Source organism: Pagrus major, chromosome 9 (assembly GCF_040436345.1).
Source record: "Pagrus major chromosome 9, Pma_NU_1.0".
NCBI classification, from domain to species: domain Eukaryota; kingdom Metazoa; phylum Chordata; class Actinopteri; order Spariformes; family Sparidae; genus Pagrus; species Pagrus major.
The window spans coordinates 762,674-781,852 of record NC_133223.1 but is presented as its reverse complement, the minus strand read 5'-3'; the positions used below and the strand labels follow the sequence as shown (position 1 = coordinate 781,852).

The following is a 19,179-nucleotide window of genomic DNA, read 5'->3' as shown; positions in this document are numbered from 1 at the left end:
AGTGATTACCTGGGGACCGCTTGTAGTTAGTAATAATTGCGTAGGTTGTTTGTGATCTTAATCCAGTGCAAATCTTCCAGGTCTGTAATTTGTAAAAACTCCACTGTAAATTACCAACCATACAGAGGTCATGTGATAATATTCAACTGAAATTCAAAAAGTTCCGGTTAGAGAAAATTTCCTCAAGCAAAGGTCAAATCAAATAAAGAAAGAACAATTCAAAACATTTCGACAATATTTATTGTCACTTAACATTTAATTATAGAGATATATAATACTGTAGATATGTATTATTTTCTTTTCTCTTTAAGGAAAAGTAGGGCTGCATTTAAAAATAAAATAGTGAAAATAAATAAAATAGCTTTTTAAAAATTTTGCATCTTAAAATAAAGTACAGATTTCTGTTTCCCCTCAAGTAAGGTTTCAGCTACTGCACTCATGCACTCCTTGACAACCCCTCGATCAGTAAATGGCTTTTTGTATTGACCCAAAATCCAAGCGACTCTGGGGGAACATTCATTAGCAAGCTGTTGGGCAGTGAATAAATGGGTCAGGATCCGGGTGGATTGTTCATATTGGGCTCTGAGACTGCTTATTTTCTGTGACCTCAGTTCAGACTTGAGTGGGTATGTTTGGTCAAAAACTTTGTGCTTTGTCTCATAGTGGCGTTTCACATTGACACTTTTTATGAGTGCCACGGTCTCTGAGCATATGAGACAGACTGGTTTTGTGCTTCCATTGGGAAGAATGAACATGAATGAGTCTGTCCATTCTGGGTTGAAAGGGTCTGTTTTCGCTGTCCACTTTTCGACGTGTAGTTATTTTTCTCTGTTGTCTCCGGCTCACTCGTCTCTCTGTCTTCTCTCCCTGTATCGCTCACTCGTCTTTCTGTCTGTCACTCGCTTCTCACCTCTTTCATCTGTCTGTATTCAGAGTCACAATGTTTATTGCCTGGAATGCACAGATTTGATTGGCTGACTAGCATCACGTGGGATGGATTAACATGCATGCAATTGGTCAGTGGAAATCCGCTAAACCAGTACCGTAAAGTCTAGAAAAGCTGCGCCGGTCAAAATAGAAGCACCCCATGAAAATTTTAAATACTTAAATAATTTATTGACTACAGGTCCAGGTCCTTATAGGACGGCATCTGGGTCCGGACTCGTACCGCGGTCCGCCTGTTAGTGACCAATGATATAGATGATGACAGCGTTGAGAGCAACAAAAGGTTGTCAAGTGAAGTCACAAAGCATCTGTTACTTGATCTAAAGGAGCTGCAAATGTGTATTTATGCTTACTGTACTGTATCACATTCAGAAAGTGGGCAAAACAACTCTAAACCACGTTTGTAATGTGGCTGCTGAAAACTGATGCTCCACTTAAATAATGTTAAGTTGATACGTTGATGCCTTGACATCATAGACAGGGGAGATGATATCAGTAAATTTGAGTTAAATATAGACTTTGCTTATCCCGTGCAAATGCCCTGGTTAAAACACTGATGTAAGGGGGTAATTTCTAAATCATATGAGGTCCCCTGGAAATACTAATCCTGTGTGAATAGGGCTTAAGTCATGTTGTGTTATCCTCAGGTCACATGTAATACATTCTAAAGAGTCTGAATCTGAGAACATAATTAGGGCCCGAGCAGGAAACCGGCGAAGGCCCTATTGTATCTGTAAGGATTATTATTCTTTTTAATCTGCCCAGGAGATCGCATACTTGGTGGCCTGAACATACCTCAAAACTCACCAAACTTGGAACATACATCACAAAAAAAAAATTTGATAATTCAACATGATTGGGGGTGGGTGTGGCCAGGAGACTCCATAGCACCACCTAACGTTGAGTCATGTGACCAAAAACCTTCTTGGATCGTCATGAAATTTACAGGACTCATGGGTCTCAAGGATTTAGCCAGGAATTATTTTTGGCGGAATTTTTGCCGCAACAGGAAGTCAGCCATCTTGAATGGCGTGTGGCGATTTTCATTTTTCCAACGCTGTTTTCAAGACTTTAGGATGTTCGCAGACTCACCAAATTTGGCCCGTAGCTTCTTACCCATGAGTACGTTAATTCAATACCACAACTGCCCTCATGCGCGGCACGACAGCTCAGTAGTGCCCCCTAACGCCCCCCTTATGGCTTTTCCCATGTTGTTTTTTTCATTTCTATGCCTCATACTTCAACTAATTCCTCCTATAGATTTAACACCACAGACTTCACATTCACTCAATATCATCCTCAGACCTTGAAGATGATATGTTGTCAACAGCTTTCGCCTCCATTACACCTGATGGGCGTGGTGGGTGGTGGTCAATTTCGATCCCTCGCCATAAGCAGGAAGTCCTTACAACTTCAACATACAAGTTCCCATCTACACCAAATTGCTCACACATGTAGAGGGTTTAACCCTTAATCCTTCTATGCATCAATACTGCGTCATATCCATAGCGCCACCCACTGGACACAGGAAGTCACTGAAGATGTCACTGTTGTGTTTTGTGTGACACGTATCCCATTTTGGTAGGACATTTCCACAGGCAACGGGCGAGCACACATCTGGGCGCGCGGCCTCCGATGGCGCCACTACCGTATGCGATTTGTTAGGTATGATGTGAACCAGGTTAGAGCAGAGTCAGCGATGCCAAGTTTGGCCAGAGATGAGAGGAGGATTTGGTGGTTGACTGTGTCAAATGCAGAGGATAAGTTGAGGAGAATGAGGACTGACGAGTGGGACAAGACTCTGGTGGCATGGAGCAACTCAGTCACCGTGAGGAAGGCCGTCTCAGTGGAGTGAGTGTCGTATCTTCAGTGGCGATGCAGTCGAAGATGTTTGAAGAAAAACTCCGCCGACACTGTTTTAGTTGTATAACAAATTTATTACAATAAGTTCAGTATCGTAAACAAGTAACACGTTACTTGGAGAGCCTCCAGCCGAATAATGAGAAAACTCCGACGACAATATGCAGACAGCTCCTTATATACCAAGCTTGTTTTGGTCAAAAACCTGTTTATAACATATGGTTCATGTTAAGAGAGGGACAGAAAAATAGGATAGGCCCCTCATTTTGGGTGCCTCCACATATTGCTCTCCACCTCTGACCCAGGGTCTCCATGCCTCTGCTGATCTAAAACCTGGTATATATTAACTTGACAGCAGCACCATCATGTCAATATTCTGGTATCCCTAATCAAATAACCTCTAAGTCAGGAAGGCCCAAACAGCAACTAACATTCCAATATATTCTCCTAATATATAACATTTGTATAAATATGCTGCATCTAACAGCGGACACCTCATGAGCAGTCCTGAAGCCTGACTGATTAGGATCAAGGAGGTCATTTTGTGACAGGTAGGAGGACAGTTGGTTGTAGACGGCACGTTCCAGGGTTTTAGAGAGGAATGAAAGAAGAGATACAGGTCTGTAGTTGCGGATGTCAGCTGAGTCTAGGGTGGGTTTCTTTAAGAGTGGCTTTACTGTAGCTGTCTTGAAAGGAGCTGGATGACGGCCTGAAGTGAGGGAGGAGTTGATCAGGGCTGGTGAGGAAAGGCAAGATGTCGTGTGAGATGTTTTGGAGAAGAGAGGAGGGAATCGGGTCAAGGGAACAGGTGGTGGCATGGTTTGACGCCACGAGTGTGTAAACATCTTCAGAGGAGAGAGGACTGAAGCAGGTAAGGCTGTCATAGGTGAGGGTTGGGGGAGATGCTTTCTGGGAGGGCATAGGACTGATTGAGGAGCTGATGTCTTTACTTTCTTGGTAAAGTAAGTTGCAAAGTCATCAGCAGTGAGGGGGGAAGTAGGGGCAGGGGTAGGAGGGGTGAGGAGGGAAGAGAACATGGAGAATAGTTTACTGGGGTTGGAGGCAGAGGAGTTGATCTTTGACAGGTAGAAGGCAGCTTTGGCTACTGAAACAGTTGACGTGAAGTCAGAGAGGAGGTGGTGGTAGTGAGCAAGGTCATCAGGATGATGTGATTTTTTCCATTTTCTCTCTGCTGCTCATAACACCAATCTATTGGTTCGCAGTGATTCAGACAGCTGGGGGGGGGCAGAGAGCGTCTAAAGAGGAGGAGAGGGAGGATAACAGAGTGGAAGAGGCTTCCTCTGTGGACAGTAGAGAGAATTGTTCTGGAGATGGTAGGGAGGAAAGAACAGTTGAGGAGAGAGTGGCGGGAGAGAGGGATTCCAGGTTGTGGCGGGTGGTGACCGTGCGAAGTGTAGGGGCGAGGAAAGTGGTGGACTTCAAGGGGAGAGAGAAAGTGACAAAGTGGCGGTCGGACACAGTGAGGGGGGTAACAGAGAGTGCCGAGGTACTACAGGACCTTGTGAAGACAAGGTCAAGTTGGTTCCTGGCCCAGTGGGTGGGTGGAGAGGGGGGAGAGTGTGAGGTTAAAAGTGGAGAAGAAGTTGATGAATTCAGATGAGTGCATCTTCTCTGGGGGAGATGTTGAAGTCACCCAGGATGACGAGTGGTGTGCCATCGTCAGGGGAGCAGCTTAGGAGGGCATCCATCTCATCAAAGAAGATGCGGAGAGGACAGGGAGGGCGATAGATCACCACAATGTTGAGCTTGAAAGGAAGGGTGACAGAGACGGCGTGGAATTCAAATGCAGATCTGGGTAGGTGGTCGAGGGTAAGGACCTGGTAGGACCACGTGGGTGAGATGAGGAGTCCAGTTCCTTGTTTGTCTCCTGGAGTGTGAGAATGAGTAGGCAGTTTAGAGGGCAGCTGGAGTGGTAGTGTTTTCAGGAGTGATCCAGGTCTCAGTAAGGGCCAGGAAGTGAAGAGTCTGCAGGGAGGCATAGGCTGAAATGGAGACTGACAGACTGGCAATTCCATAGCCCCCCTAGTACTTCAAGTTCAGTACCGGTGGAGAATGTTGGGTATTGGCTGGGTTACAGCCTCGAGCAATGGGTCTCCGGTGAAATCTTCTCCAGTTTAATGTCCTGACTGGGATTGGGTGGGAACCCAATCCCAGTCAGGACATTAAACTGGAACCGAACTTCATTCGGCTGTCCTGACACTGCAGCTAACGCTGTAGTGACTAGCCCATATGTGCTAGATTTACCCCATGCAGGCTTAGCTTCGCCCTGCAATCAGGCCTATTCAACACACCTGACTTGGCCGAAACTCACTGATAGCTACTCGGCTTCAATAGTTTCACAAGAATTGACACAAAAAGTATCAACAGTAGTTCACAGCTTCCTTCACCTGGACAAAATGCAACTGTAAATACTCACTAAAAGCTGATCCCAATAAGTTCTACAACAAGTGGCAATCCTTTTTAACCTTCTTTAACTCTCTTCAATCCCAGTGTTCTAATCGAGGAAACCACCCCCTCTCTTCTTTTTCTTCTCTTTCTCCTTCTTCTTCTTTCTTTTTATGTGTGAATTGTTTGTGTTTTATTTTTGTGTGATTATGTAATTCACTTACCAAAAAAGTATGGCCCCCCTTTTTTTCTCTTGAGCCATTGTGTGTCACACACAGTGCTCTGATGAAGATATTATTCTCTAATTTAATTGGTGTTGTTAGTGCTGAACAATGTTTTGTCTGCCCTGTGCCATATTCTTTAATAAAAATATTAAACCAAAAAAAGCGAGGTATCAAAAATCCAGTTTGGTGTCAGTTCTATAATTAAAAAAAGAAATTGGAATGATAAATTGCTGAACACAAAAAATGTCAGGGATTTTAAGGTCTTCGATAAAATGCCTGAATAGAGGTAATCAAATGAGATTACCAGCTTTATTTGAACTGTTACACCCATTTAAAACAATGCAGACATACTCTATATCATATATCTGTCCTGTTACACCTTCTTCCCCTCTGTCATGCAGGACCGAGCTGACAGAGCAGCGCGCTATGCCAAAACCCAGGAGGAGGAAAATGCTGCCAAAATGACACTACTGCATGCCAAACAGACAGAGCAAGAGGTCAGGAAGGAGGCATTACTCAGGGAGAGAAGGTAAAAAAGATACCGAGGAGGGATATAGTATACACAAACAGTGTATGTTTCAGCTGCAATCCCTTGCTGGAGAAAATGTACAATACTGAATCCTGCTACAGCTTTTTTTGCTACTTGATACAAAAGGTAAACTCACACAGATTCTCATTTTCAATAACTAATCTAAAAGAGAAGTCTGTCTGATATAACAAGATTTCAATACACAAGAGTGTGTTGCTAGTGAGTGGCATGCAGGCTCTGCATGCACAGTGTGTCCCCCAGAGATGTAAGTGTTTTTTTGGTCAGTGGAGGAGAGATATGCCTTGTTTCCTCAACATCAGTCTATCATTGTCACCAGTTTGTGGTACATATACAGTAAGCCCTGTCTCCCAAGTGGGCGTTAGGAAAAGGAATACTCTGTTGGACATGAAGTGCTTGAACTTCAGGAGTTACCCAGAGGGGTAAAGCCTAGAGCAGAATTTAGAATTGTCTTTCTGTTGTTGTGAACTGGATTTGAACTGAACTGAACCAAACCAACCCAACTGAACTTGGGTTGTGGGGCAAATAGACCACACTATTTATTAAGTGGACTAAACTGTTGAACGAGTCTTCCAAACGCGCATGTGCGCAGGCGCTCAGGCGCGCACACACACACACACACACACACACACTATCACACACTAACATATTTGCTTTATTGTTTTGTACGAATTGACAGAGCCAATTTATTTCTATTTTATAATATTTTATAATTCCTGTTTTTTTTTTCTTTTTTAAATGTAAATTTTCATTGACAACCAGAGTTTTCACCAAATACAATTATAAATATTTTTTCTACACGCCTGTGTTTACAATAATATATCACAAAAACAAAAATTGCTTAAGGGAAGGTAAAGCACAAGCAGCCAAGTTTAAAGAAAATAAATAATCGAAGGAGACCATACAAGTTCACTTCCATTTCCATTAGATTCATTATCAACACAGCCATGTCTATCATCAAAAGGAGTCTCTTACTCTACTTGTCCTTTACAGTCTCAAAGTCAAACATTGATCAATTGAATCACAAAGAGAACAGACAATGGGAGTATGAAAATGTACCCTTTCACGTGTTACCTGTTATATTGGAAGGGGGGTTAGGGGCATGCATACAAAAAAAAAAAACATTTCCAGATGAAGATTTATCAGTTTCGTTTCCCACACATTTTGCAGGTGTCAGTTTCAAGTGTGAACTATGTACAACACAAAACAACTTGGAGTAATGGTAGTATTCAAGTTGTGCACATATGTCTCACTTAAAATCTTGTCTTAGGGGCCTGATAAAGTCCATCCACCTTGACCATATACTAGTAAATTTGACCGTAGCATACTCTTAGGGAATATGTCAATTTCTCAGTTGTAAAGATTTGGTTATCTATGTCTTTCCCTTCCTCAATCAAGGGAGCTTGGGGCTTTAGCCACTTACGAGTTACAGTTTCTTTACATTCAGCAGACAGGATTGTCATAAGGGTTCTATCTTCAGTGTATATGTCTTGTGGGATATTGCATATGTGGAGAACATATAATCTAAAAGGGATAGTGGTTCTGAATACCTCCTCTAAAGTCTGATGAATATTCTTTCAGTAGGCAGCTAAGATAGGACAGAACCAAAATATATGGTAATCATTCGCATTGTTGGCCTGGCATTTAATCAATCTTTATTTGTAAAGTGCTAATTCACAACAAAAGTTATCTCATAACACTTTCCAGTTGGAGCAGGTCTAGATCATACTAAATAATCATAATTTATTTACAGAGACCCAACATTTCCCAGGGGACAGTGGTGAGAAAAAAGACCAGGAGAGAGGGAGGGAGAGGCAGAGAGAGGGGAAATGTACAGAAGCCACAACAATAATATCAGCTATAGTAAATGAAATATGAATAGGGGCCAACTATGATCCATGGGAACCTGCGAGATGAGAAAGCACAGAGACAGTGGTGAAGAGAACTAAGGTAACTTGCATTAATGAGGCAAGGTAACTTGCATTAATGAGACATGAATGTTTACTGATAGAGATGAAGGGAGAGGACGCACTCATATACCATATGTCATTCCTCCCCAGAGAGAGCCATATTACTTTCTTTGCTCCATTTCTCTTAATAGTCAGTGCATCTTCTGATCTTCTGGGAAACGCTGTCAAAATTTATTTTTTTTTCTGTATATCGCATCATTAGTGTGAATGCTGACACAGCATTCACACTATTGTTCTTCTGGAATTTATTAGTGTGAATGCTTCAAAGCATTCACACTGTTGTTCTTCTGGAATTTATTAAAGTTATTATTAGTGTGAATGCTTCAAAGCATTCGCCATGAAGCCGTCAGCATTCACACTGTATTTTCGCAGGAAATGCAATTTTTCTAGTATTATTAGTGTGAATGCTTCAAAGCATTCACACTATTTTTCTTCTGGAATTTATTATTATTATTAGTGTGAATGCTTCAAAGCATTCACACTATTGTTCTTCTGGAATTTATTAAAGTTATTAGTGTGAATGCTTCAAAGCATTCACACTATTGTTCTTCTGGAATTTAATATTATTATTCCTGCTTCCGTACGTTTTTCAGCTCTCTTCTACTCCTACAAATTTTGAGCTACAGAAACCATTCAACTATCAAAATGTTCAGCTCGTTAAGGACATGATGGCATGTAATTTTGGTTTTTCTATCTTTTATACTTTTGGAAATATTCAGCTTTTTCTGCAAAAATTTTCCCATTCATCCTTATGGGGATTTTTTCAACTTTCATTCTGCTACTACTTCAGCATACGTTCAGCTATAGAAACCGTTCAACTATCAAAATGTTCAGCTCTTTAAGCTCTTTCAGCCTTGTACTTTTCAGCTTTTTAGCTTTTCAACTTTTTCAAATATTCAGCTTTTTCAAAAAAAAATTTAATATGGAAGCAAATGGGAAATCTTCAAATCCTCTTCAAAACTCATCCACTTTCAACGTCTTATCTCCCTCATACTTTGAGCTAGAGACACCATTCCAACTTTAAAAGAGTCACAATACCTTGAACTATTGGGCATGTATTTCAGTTTTTGAAAATCTTTTACGGTTTTGAAATAATCACAGTTTTAGTTTTAAGGATTTTTAACTGGTCTTCTGGTTTTATAATGGGTGTGTATTGCGTGAGCTAGAGTGCGTGACATCATCGCTAGAGTGGAGAGCAGCTGCAAAAACTTTAGAAAAAACTGTCTTCAGCTTGATTTGGGTCCCACATCTTTTACTTCACATAGACAATATATACATGGAAATGTAGGAAATCTTGTTGGCTTTCACATGATGGTCTTATTTCAGATGTAGGACCTAAACTTTTGGCTGTAGACGCCCTCAAGCGACAAGCACTCCAGCAACTGCCCCATAAGCCGCAATGTTAATTTTGAGCCTAAATTTCTGGAGGAGAGCAGACAGTACCTGTTTTGTCTCTCGCTCTCGTGCCCTCATTTTTCACTCTACAGAAATAAAAAACACATCACAGGCTTCAGCAATGTCTCCTGTTACTCACTGTATACATATTTTGGCCATAATCATTACACTTTTTTCTAGACCTGCAGGTGTTTGGGAGTTGTTTTCCCATTCATTCTTATGGGGACATTTTCAAATTTCGTTCTGCTACTGCTCCAGCATATGTGCAGCTACAGAAACCATTCAACTATCAAACTGTTCAGCTTTTCAACCTTTTCAAATATTCAACCTTTTTAAATATTCATCTTTCTGCCTTTTCAACTTTTTCAAATATTCAGCTTCATGTTCAGCTAGAGAAACTGTTCAACTATCAAAATGTCCAGCTTTATGTTCAGCTAGAGAAACTGTTCAACTATCACAATATTCAGCTTTTTCAGTCCATTAAGCCTTGTGCTTTTCAGCCTTTTCTGCAAAATCTTGACCATTCATCCTTATAGTTTTATGCATTTCCGGCAGTACATTCAGCAGATTTTCGAAATCACTTCAGCCGTCAGCATTCACACTGTATTTTCGCAGGAAATGCAATTTTTCTAGTTATTAGTGTGAATGCTTCAAAGCATTCACACTATTGTTCTTCTGGAATTTATTATTAGTGTGAATGCTTCAAAGCATTCACACTATTGTTCTTCTGGAATTTATTATTAGTGTGAATGCTTCAAAGCATTCACACTATTGTTCTTCTGGAATTTATTAAAGTTATTATTAGTGTGAATGCTTCAAAGCATTCACACTATTGTTCTTCTGGAATTTATTAAAGTTATTATTAGTGTGAATGCTTCAAAGCATTCACACTATTGTTCTTCTGGAATTTATTAAAGTTATTATTAGTGTGAATGCTTCAAAGCATTCACACTATTGTTCTTCTGGAATTTATTAAAGTTATTAGTGTGAATGCTTCAAAGCATTCACACTATTGTTCTTCTGGAATTTATTAAAGTTATTAGTGTGAATGCTTCAAAGCATTCACACTATTGTTCTTCTGGGATTTATTAAAGTTATTATTAGTGTGAATGCTTCAAAGCATTCACACTATTGTTCTTCTGGAATTTATTAAAGTTATTATTAGTGTGAATGCTTCAAAGCATTCACACTATTGTTCTTCTGGAATTTATTATTATTATTAGTGTGAATGCTTCAAAGCATTCACACTATTGTTCTTCTGGGATTTATTAAAGTTATTATTATTATTCCTGCTTCCGTACGTTTTTCAGCTCTTTTCAGCTCCTACAAATTTTGAGCTACAGAAACCATTCAACTATCAAAATGTTCAGCTTGTTGAGGACATGATGGCGTGTATTTTTGGTTTTTCTATCTTTTATACTTTTTGAAATATTCAGCTTTTTCTGCAAAAATTTTCCCATTCATCCTTATGGGGATTTTTTCAAATTTCATTCTGCTACTACTTCAGCATACGTTCAGCTATAGAAACCGTTCAACTATCAAAATGTTCAGCTTTTTAAGCTCTTTCAGCCTTGTACTTTTCAGCTGTTTAGCTTTTCAACTTTTTCAAATATTCAGCTTTTTCAAAAAAAAAATTAATATGGAAGCAAATGGGAAAATCTTCAAATCCTCTTCAAAACTCATCCACTTTCAACCTCTTCTGCTCCCTCATACTTTGAGCTAGAGACACCATTCCAACTCTAAAATATTCACAAGACCTTGAACTATTGGTCATGTATTTCAGCTTTTGAAAATCTTTTACGGTTTTGAAATAATCACAGTTTTAGTTTTAAGGATTTTTAACTAGTCTCCTGGTTTTATAATGGGTGTGTATTGCGTGAGCTAGAGTGCGTGACATCATCGCTAGAGTGGAGAGCAGCTGGAAAAACTTTAGAAAAAACTGTCTTCAGCTTGATTTGGGTCCCACATCTTTTACTTCACATAGACAATATATACATGGAAATGTAGGAAATCTTGTTGGCTTTCAGATGATGGTCTTATTTCAGATGTAGGACTTAAACTTTTGGCTGTAGAGGCCCTCGAGCAACAAGCACTCCAGCAACTCCCCCATAAGCCGCAGTGTTAATTTTGAGCCTAAATTTCTGGAGTGGAGCAGACGGTACCGGTTTTGTCTCTCGCTCTCATGCCCTCATTTTTCACTCTACAGAAATAAAAAAGACATGACTGGGTTCAGCAATGTCTCCTGTTCCTCACTGTATACATATTTTGGCCATAATCATTACACTTTTTTCTAGACCTTCAGGTGTTTGGGAGGTGTTTTCCCATTCATTCTTATGGGGATATTTTCAAATTTCATTCTGCTACTGCTCCAGCTTATGTGCAGCTACAGAAACCATTCAACTATCAAACTGTTCAGCTTTTTCAGCTCTTTCAGCCTATTACTTTTCAGCTTTTCAACCTTTTCAAAAATTCAGCTTTCTGCCTTTTCAACTTTTTCAAATATTCAGCTTCATGTTCAGCTAGAGAAACTGTTCAACTATCACAATATTCAGCTTTTTCAGCCCATTAAGCCTTGTACTTTTCAGCTTTTTCTGTAAAATCTTGACCATTCATTCTTATAGTTTTATGCATTTCCGGCAGTACGTTCAGCAGATTTCCGAAATCACTTCAGCCGTCAGCATTCACACTGTATTTTCGCAGGAAATGCAATTTTTCTAGTTAAAGTTATTAGTGTGAATGCTTCAAAGCATTCACACTATTGTTCTTCTGGGATTTATTAAAGTTATTATTATTATTCCTGCTTCCGTACGTTTTTCAGCTCTTTTCAGCTCCTACAAATTTTGAGCTACAGAAACCATTCAACTATCAAAATGTTCAGCTTGTTGAGGACATGATGGCGTGTATTTTTGGTTTTTCTATCTTTTATACTTTTTGAAATATTCAGCTTTTTCTGCAAAAATTTTCCCATTCATCCTTATGGGGATTTTTTCAAATTTCATTCTGCTACTACTTCAGCATACGTTCAGCTATAGAAACCGTTCAACTATCAAAATGTTCAGCTTTTTAAGCTCTTTCAGCCTTGTACTTTTCAGCTGTTTAGCTTTTCAACTTTTTCAAATATTCAGCTTTTTCAAAAAAAAAATTAATATGGAAGCAAATGGGAAAATCTTCAAATCCTCTTCAAAACTCATCCACTTTCAACCTCTTCTGCTCCCTCATACTTTGAGCTAGAGACACCATTCCAACTCTAAAATATTCACAAGACCTTGAACTATTGGTCATGTATTTCAGCTTTTGAAAATCTTTTACGGTTTTGAAATAATCACAGTTTTAGTTTTAAGGATTTTTAACTAGTCTCCTGGTTTTATAATGGGTGTGTATTGCGTGAGCTAGAGTGCGTGACATCATCGCTAGAGTGGAGAGCAGCTGGAAAAACTTTAGAAAAAACTGTCTTCAGCTTGATTTGGGTCCCACATCTTTTACTTCACATAGACAATATATACATGGAAATGTAGGAAATCTTGTTGGCTTTCAGATGATGGTCTTATTTCAGATGTAGGACTTAAACTTTTGGCTGTAGAGGCCCTCGAGCAACAAGCACTCCAGCAACTCCCCCATAAGCCGCAGTGTTAATTTTGAGCCTAAATTTCTGGAGTGGAGCAGACGGTACCGGTTTTGTCTCTCGCTCTCATGCCCTCATTTTTCACTCTACAGAAATAAAAAAGACATGACTGGGTTCAGCAATGTCTCCTGTTCCTCACTGTATACATATTTTGGCCATAATCATTACACTTTTTTCTAGACCTTCAGGTGTTTGGGAGGTGTTTTCCCATTCATTCTTATGGGGATATTTTCAAATTTCATTCTGCTACTGCTCCAGCTTATGTGCAGCTACAGAAACCATTCAACTATCAAACTGTTCAGCTTTTTCAGCTCTTTCAGCCTATTACTTTTCAGCTTTTCAACCTTTTCAAAAATTCAGCTTTCTGCCTTTTCAACTTTTTCAAATATTCAGCTTCATGTTCAGCTAGAGAAACTGTTCAACTATCACAATATTCAGCTTTTTCAGCCCATTAAGCCTTGTACTTTTCAGCTTTTTCTGTAAAATCTTGACCATTCATTCTTATAGTTTTATGCATTTCCGGCAGTACGTTCAGCAGATTTCCGAAATCACTTCAGCCGTCAGCATTCACACTGTATTTTCGCAGGAAATGCAATTTTTCTAGTTATTATTCCTGCTTCCGTACGTTTTTTGGCTCTCTTCTAATCCTACAAATTTTGAGCTACAGAAACCATTAAACTATCAAAATGTTCAGCTCGTTAAGGACATGATGGCGTGTATTTTTGGTTTTTCTATCTTTTATACTTTTGGAAATATTCAGCTTTTTCTGCAAAAATTTTCCCATTCATCCTTATGGGGATTTTTTCAAATTTCATTCTGCTACTACTTCAGTATACGTTCAGCTATAGAAACCGTTCAACTATCAAAATGTTCAGCTTTTTAAGCTCTTTCAGCCTTGTACTTTTCAGCTTTTTAGCTTTTCAACTTTTTCAAATATTCAGCTTTTTCAAAAAAAAAAATAATATGGATGCAAATGGGAAAATCTTCAAATCCTCTTCAAAACTCATACACTTTCAACCTCTTCTGGTCCCTCATACTTTGAGCTAGAGACACCATTCCAACTTTAAAAGAGTCACAAGACCTTGAACTATTGGTCATGTATTTCACTTTTTGAAAATCTTTTACGGTTTTGAAATAATCACAGTTTTAGTTTTAAGGATTTTTAGCTCGTCTTCTGGTTTTATAATGGGTGTGTATTGCGTGAGCTAGAGTGTGTGACATCATCGCTAGAGTGGAGAGCAGCTGCAAAAACTTTAGAAAAAATTGTCTTCAGCTTGATTTGGGTCCCACATCTTTTACTTCACATAGACAATATATACATAGAAATGTAGGAAATCTTGTTGGCTTTCAGATGATGGTCTTATTTCAGATGTAGGACTTAAACTTTTGGCTGTAGAGGCCCTCGAGCAACAAGCACTCCAGCAACTGCCCCATAAGCCGCAGTGTTAACTTTGAGCCTAAATTTCTGGAGTGGAGCAGACGGTACCGGTTTTGTCTCTCGCTCTCGTGCCCTCATTTTTCACTCTACAGAAATAAAAAAGACATGACTGGGTTCAGCAATGTCTCCTGTTACTCACTGTATACATATTTTGGCCATAATCATTACACTTTTTTCTAGACCTTCAGGTGTTTGGGAGGTGTTTTCCCATTCATTCTTATGGGGACATTTTCAAATTTCGTTCTGCTACTGCTCCAGCTTATGTGCAGCTACAGAAACCATTCAACTATCAAACTGTTCAGCTTTTTGAGCTCTTTCAGCCTGTTACTTTTCAGCTTTTCAACCTTTTCAAAAATTCAGCTTCCTGCCTTTTTCAACTTTTTCAAATATTCAGCTTTATGTTCAGCTAGAGAAACTGTTCAACTATCACAATATTCAGCTTTTTCAGCCCATTAAGCCTTGTACTTTTCAGGTTTTTCTGCAAAATCTTGACCATTCATTCTTATAGTTTTATGCATTTCCGGCAGCACGTTCAGCAGATTTCCGAAATCACTTCAGCCGTCAGCATTCACACTGTATTTTCGCAGGAAATGCATTTTTTCTAGTTATTATTCCTGCTTCCGTACGTTTTTCAGCTCTCTTCTACTCCTACAAATTTTGAGCTACAGAAACCATTCAACTATCAAAATGTTCAGCTCGTTAAGGGCATGATGGCATGTAATTTTGGTTTTTCTATCTTTTATACTTTTGGAAATATTCAGCTTTTTCTGCAAAAATTTTCCCATTCATCCTTATGGGGATTTTTTCAAATTTCATTCTGCTACTACTTCAGCATACGTTCAGCTATAGAAACCGTTCAACTATCAAAATGTTCAGCTTTTTAAGCTCTTTCAGCCTTGTACTTTTCAGCTTTTTAGCTTTTCAACTTTTTCAAATATTCAGCTTTTTCAAAAAAAAATTTAATATGGAAGCAAATGGGAAAATCTTCAAATCCTCTTCAAAACTCATCCACTTTCAACCTCTTCTGCTCCCTCATACTTTGAGCTAGAGACACCATTCCAACTTTAAAATATTCACAAGACCTTGAACTATTGGTCATGTATTTCAGTTTTTGAAAATCTTTTACGGTTTTGAAATAATCACAGTTTTAGTTTTAAGGATTTTTAACTGGTCTTCTGGTTTTATAATGGGTGTGTATTGCGTGAGCTAGAGTGCGTGACATCATCGCTAGAGTGGAGAGCAGCTGCAAAAACTTTAGAAAAAACTGTCTTCAGCTTGATTTGGGTCCCACATCTTTTGCTTCACATAGACAATATATACATAGAAATGTAGGAAATCTTGTTGGCTTTCAGATGATGGTCTTATTTCAGATGTAGGACTTAAACTTTTGGCTGTAGAGGCCCTCGAGCGACAAGCACTCCAGCAACTGCCCCATAAGCCGCAATGTTAATTTTGAGCCTAAATTTCTGGAGTGGAGCAGACGGTACCTGTTTTGTCTCTCGCTCTCGTACCCTCATTTTTCACTCTACAGAAATAAAAAACACATCACAGGCTTCAGCAATGTCTCCCGTTACTCACTGTATACATATTTTGGCCATAATCATTACACTTTTTTCTAGACTTGCAGGTGTTTGGGAGGTGTTTTCCCATTCATTCTTATGGGGACATTTTCAAATTTTGTTCTGCTACTGCTCCAGCATATGTGCAGCTACAGAAACCATTCAACTATCAAACTGTTCAGCTTTTTGAGCTCTTTCAGTCTATTACTTTTCAGCTTTTCAACCTTTTCAAATATTCAGCTTTCTGCCTTTTCAACTTTTTCAAATATTCAGCTTCATGTTCAGCTAGAGAAACTGTTCAACTATCACAATATTCAGCTTTTTCAGTCCATTAAGCCTTGTGCTTTTCAGCTTTTTCTGCAAAATCTTGACCATTCATTCTTATAGTTTTATGCATTTCCGGCAGTACGTTCAGCAGATTTCCGAAATCACTTCAGCTGTCAGCATTCACACTGTATTTTCGCAGGAAATGCAATTTTTCTAGTTATTCCTGCTTCCGTACGTTTTTTGGCTCTCTTCTAATCCTACAAATTTTGAGCTACAGAAACCATTAAACTATCAAAATGTTCAGCTCGTTAAGGACATGATGGCGTGTATTTTTGGTTTTTCTATCTTTTATACTTTTGGAAATATTCAGCTTTTTCTGCAAAAATTTTCCCATTCATCCTTATGGGGATTTTTTCAAATTTCATTCTGCTACTACTTCAGCATACGTTCAGCTATAGAAACCGTTCAACTATCAAAATGTTCAGCTTTTTAAGCTCTTTCAGCCTTGTACTTTTCAGCTTTTTAGCTTTTCAACTTTTTCAAATATTCAGCTTTTTCAAAAAAAAAATTAATATGGATGCAAATGGGAAAATCTTCAAATCCTCTTCAAAACTCATACACTTTCAACCTCTTCTGGTCCCTCATACTTTGAGCTAGAGACACCATTCCAACTTTAAAAGAGTCACAAGACCTTGAACTATTGGTCATGTATTTCACTTTTTGAAAATCTTTTACGGTTTTGAAATAATCACAGTTTTAGTTTTAAGGATTTTTAGCTCGTCTTCTGGTTTTATAATGGGTGTGTATTGCGTGAGCTAGAGTGTGTGACATCATCGCTAGAGTGGAGAGCAGCTGCAAAAACTTTAGAAAAAATTGTCTTCAGCTTGATTTGGGTCCCACATCTTTTACTTCACATAGACAATATATACATAGAAATGTAGGAAATCTTGTTGGCTTTCAGATGATGGTCTTATTTCAGATGTAGGACTTAAACTTTTGGCTGTAGAGGCCCTCGAGCAACAAGCACTCCAGCAACTGCCCCATAAGCCGCAGTGTTAACTTTGAGCCTAAATTTCTGGAGTGGAGCAGACGGTACCCGGTTTTGTCTCTCGCTCTCGTGCCCTCATTTTTCACTCTACAGAAATAAAAAAGACATGACTGGGTTCAGCAATGTCTCCTGTTACTCACTGTATACATATTTTGGCCATAATCATTACACTTTTTTCTAGACCTTCAGGTGTTTGGGAGGTGTTTTCCCATTCATTCTTATGGGGACATTTTCAAATTTCGTTCTGCTACTGCTCCAGCTTATGTGCAGCTACAGAAACCATTCAACTATCAAACTGTTCAGCTTTTTGAGCTCTTTCAGCCTGTTACTTTTCAGCTTTTCAACCTTTTCAAAAATTCAGCTTCCTGCCTTTTTCAACTTTTTCAAATATTCAGCTTTATGTTCAGCTAGAGAAACTGTTCAACTATCACAATATTCAGCTTTTTCAGCCCATTAAGCCTTGTACTTTTCAGGTTTTTCTGCAAAATCTTGACCATTCATTCTTATAGTTTTATGCATTTCCGGCAGCACGTTCAGCAGATTTCCGAAATCACTTCAGCCGTCAGCATTCACACTGTATTTTCGCAGGAAATGCAATTTTTCTAGTTATTATTCCTGCTTCCGTACGTTTTTCAGCTCTTTTCTACTCCTACAAATTTTGAGCTACAGAAACCATTCAACTATCAAAATGTTCAGCTCGTTAAGGACATGATGGCATGTATTTTTGGTTTTTCTATCTTTTATACTTTTTGAAATATTCAGCTTTTTCTGCAAAAATTTTCCCATTCACCCTTATGGGGATTTTTTCAAATTTCATTCTGCTACTACTTCAGCATACGTTCAGCTATAGAAACCGTTCAACTATCAAAATGTTCAGCTTTTTAAGCTCTTTCAGCCTTGTACTTTTCAGCTTTTTAGCTTTTCAACTTTTTCAAATATTCAGCTTTTTCAAAAAAAAAATTAATATGGATGCAAATGGGAAAATCTTCAAATCCTCTTCAAAACTCATACACTTTCAACCTCTTCTGGTCCCTCATACTTTGAGCTAGAGACACCATTCCAACTTTAAAAGAGTCACAAGACCTTGAACTATTGGTCATGTATTTCACTTTTTGAAAATCTTTTACGGTTTTGAAATAATCACAGTTTTAGTTTTAAGGATTTTTAGCTCGTCTTCTGGTTTTATAATGGGTGTGTATTGCGTGAGCTAGAGTGTGTGACATCATCGCTAGAGTGGAGAGCAGCTGCAAAAACTTTAGAAAAAATTGTCTTCAGCTTGATTTGGGTCCCACATCTTTTACTTCACATAGACAATATATACATAGAAATGTAGGAAATCTTGTTGGCTTTCAGATGATGGTCTTATTTCAGATGTAGGACTTAAACTTTTGGCTGTAGAGGCCCTAGAGCGACAAGCACTCCAGCAACTGCCCCATAAGCCGCAATGTTAATTTTGAGCCTAAATTTCTGGAGTGGAGCAGACGGTACCTGTTTTGTCTCTCGCTCTCGTGCCCTCATTTTTCACTCTACAGAAATAAAAAACACATCACAGGCTTCAGCAATGTCTCCTGTTACTCACTGTATACATATTTTGGCCATAACCATTACACTTTTTTCTAGACCTGCAGGTGTTTGGGAGGTGTTTTCCCATTCATTCTTATGGGGATATTTTCAAATTTCGTTCTGCTACTGCTCCAGCTTATGTGCAGCTACAGAAACCATTCAACTATCAAACTGTTCAGCTTTTTAAGCTCTTTCAGTCTATTACTTTTCAGCTTTTCAACCTTTTCAAAAATTCAGCTTTCTGCCTTTTCAACTTTTTCAAATATTCAGCTTCATGTTCAGCTAGAGAAACTGTTCAACTATCACAATATTCAGCTTTTTCAGTCCATTAAGCC

At 38.8% G+C, this 19,179-nt stretch overlaps 1 protein-coding gene across 1 annotated transcript in view; it reads left to right on the top strand.

Moving 5' to 3' along the window:
- Positions 1–19,179, top strand: part of ubxn4 (UBX domain protein 4) — a 193,249-nt gene that overhangs the window by 129,316 nt on the left and 44,754 nt on the right. The window contains exon 9 of the mRNA XM_073473309.1: positions 5,837–5,964. Within this exon, the coding sequence (XP_073329410.1) occupies positions 5,837–5,964 (128 nt within the window). The remainder of the gene's footprint in view (positions 1–5,836; positions 5,965–19,179) is intronic.